A 2,331-nucleotide genomic window follows, 5' to 3' on the forward strand; every position below is an offset into this window, starting at 1 on the left:
GCGACACCACACCACGGCCTCATCATCGCGGCTCCCTGCTCCATCCCGCCAGCAACAAACATACCAGTCGCCTGCAGCCCTTATAGGTGCAGGCGCCGCACGGCCTTGGTAAGCAACCACGATTCCACCCTCGGCGGTGCCTAGACACCCTGCCACCAGGCCCGCACACCAAGCACCACCAGCAGCGCCGCCACGCGGTTCCGTGCGCGGCTGCAGCTACCGCCCCGCCGCCACAGCCTAGTCGTACAGCCCTGTGCGCAGCAGTCGCTGCTGGCGGCTGCACGTTGCCGCTGCCAGCCAGCCTCCTGCCACGTCCTGCATGGCGGCCAGCAAGCACCGCGCCATGAGGCTGTGCTGCACGAGAGTTTGCCACCCAGCTCGGCTGCGACTGCGGCAAGAGAATGGCAAGCCCCTACGACAATGCCTACAGTGCAGCGGGAGCACTGCTCATGCTCATGACCTCCGCCAACTCCGACACGCTGCCTGCTATGGGCGGCTCCTGCAGCTCTGCAGTTCGAAGCCAGGTGAGGACGTTTTCTATGGAGCGATAGTCCTGGAAGGTCCAGCTCCCAGCCATCTTGCCATCCCGCTGTGCCAGGTTGAGGCTCAGCTGCGCATGGGCGCTGAGCACGCGGCGAAAGGGGACCACCGTGCTGCTGTAGTATTGTAGGGGCCGCGCCTCCAGGTCGCCGTATGTTGTGTCGCCGAACGCATTGGTCAACTCAGCATAGCCCTTGCCCTTGGGCCCTCCCAGCCACTGGCAGTCAGCGAGCTTCTGCGACTTGAGCTCGTCCCACAGGATGTGTAGCTTGAGCTTCTTGTCCGCTGGGTCCTCGTAGAAGCAAACAGCCGAGTTGTCGTAGGCGCGCTCGATGGGCTGCAGGGAAACACGTGATGTGGCGGGTCACACTGCTGCAAGAACACAGGCAGCGTCAGCCGCCACAGGCTAGATGGCATACTGCATCAAGGCCAAGAGAACCGCCTCTGCATGCCATAGCAGGTGCCCATGCCCGAGCTACAGCGCTTGCATTCATGTAGGATGAGGACGATGCAAGCGTGAGTGTCTGTACCTTGGACAGCAGCAACGCGTTGCGCGGTGATGAGACGTCCTCCTTGGACAAGCCCAGCAGGTGGCACGTGCCATCCGCCCAAGATAGCTTGCACAGGTGCGCAAGGCTGACGCAGTTGGGGGGGATGCCTTCCCCCAGGAGCTGGCAGCCCTTCACCCCCGCACACTGCAGCTGCGACTTCAGTTCAGATGTCTTGCGGTCTTTCGCCGACTTGCTGTGCGTTGCAGTGGAACCGTCACGCCACATGAGCACCTTTGAAACTAGGAACGGCAGAACTGACTCCATCTTGCTGACCTTCCTGTGAAGCTCCGCCACTGTGTGTGGGGGGGAGGGGTCACGGCAAGGGTAAGCCGTGCACTCACTCTCTCTTCGGCAAGGGTAAGCCGTGCACTCACTCTCTCTTCGACTCTCGCCAAGCCCTTTGCCCCCCGTCACTAGCACCCCGTGATCCAGCCAACTTGGCAGCTGGACTTGTCAGTAAGTTCGGCCGGTCGCCCAGTTGAAATGCATGCAGGATCTTATTAACGCAACCAACGCGGGAACGAACGGGTACAGAGCAGCAGCAGAAAGGGACGGACGGAACAACTTCCAGCTGACTTGCAGTACAGCATAGGCGCCGGGGCCCAGGCCTGCACCGCAGCCCATGCACCCACCGTGCCATGCCCGAGCGAGCGCCCCGCCCACCCACCCCAACCTGCCTACAGCTGGCGCGCTCTATGCGAGCTCCCCTGGGGCGGGTGTTGGGCGGGTGCTGGGGCCAGGCCCGCCACCCGCCAGCTGCCCCTTGCCGCCTCTTACAGCTCCCAGCACGCACCCAACACGAGTGGGCGCAACCAGCTCACCCCGCAGCCCCCAGCAACGACCCACCTGCCCCACCACGCGATGGCCTCGCTGCTGCCCTTCCGATATAGGCCAGCACCCCCGGCAACGGCCTCCGCACCCCCAACAAAGGCCCGCTTCTTTTCTTGCTTCCGTAGCACGGGGCAGACGAGCCTCAAATTGGCCTCACCCGTCTTAATGCCATAAGCGTTCAGCCAAACCCCAATCGTTCCCCCTGAGGATCGGTTCCCTTCCCACGAGCGCCAGGCCTAGAGGCCCTGCAATGCAGATGGGGTCTCACCTTCAGCTGCCGTGCTTCCGGGGCCCGGTCCTGCCGCCGCGCCTGCATGACAAGAATGTCACATGTATGCAGATCAGGATTATTGCACATCAAGCTGTATCCTGAAGAGACAGAGGCGGTGGTTGCACAATCGGGGATCAA

At 62.8% G+C, this 2,331-nt stretch overlaps 1 protein-coding gene across 1 annotated transcript in view; it reads right to left on the reverse strand.

Annotated features, from left to right (window-relative positions):
• The window catches only part of VOLCADRAFT_108760 (uncharacterized protein), a gene marked incomplete at its 3' end in the record, with an annotated part of 5,139 nt that extends 2,906 nt beyond the window's left edge, over window positions 1-2,233 (reverse strand). The window contains exons 1-6 of the mRNA XM_002959791.1: window positions 2,191-2,233; window positions 1,938-2,158; window positions 1,755-1,798; window positions 1,071-1,384; window positions 429-877; window positions 170-315 (exon numbers count right to left, since the gene is read on the reverse strand). Coding sequence (XP_002959837.1) covers window positions 170-315; window positions 429-877; window positions 1,071-1,355 — 880 coding nt within the window. The 5' untranslated portion in view covers window positions 1,356-1,384; window positions 1,755-1,798; window positions 1,938-2,158; window positions 2,191-2,233. The remainder of the gene's footprint in view (window positions 1-169; window positions 316-428; window positions 878-1,070; window positions 1,385-1,754; window positions 1,799-1,937; window positions 2,159-2,190) is intronic.
• Between the last annotated feature and the right edge of the window lie 98 nt (window positions 2,234-2,331).

This window comes from Volvox carteri (genome assembly GCF_000143455.1).
Source record: "Volvox carteri f. nagariensis unplaced genomic scaffold VOLCAscaffold_805, whole genome shotgun sequence".
Classification (NCBI taxonomy): domain Eukaryota; kingdom Viridiplantae; phylum Chlorophyta; class Chlorophyceae; order Chlamydomonadales; family Volvocaceae; genus Volvox; species Volvox carteri.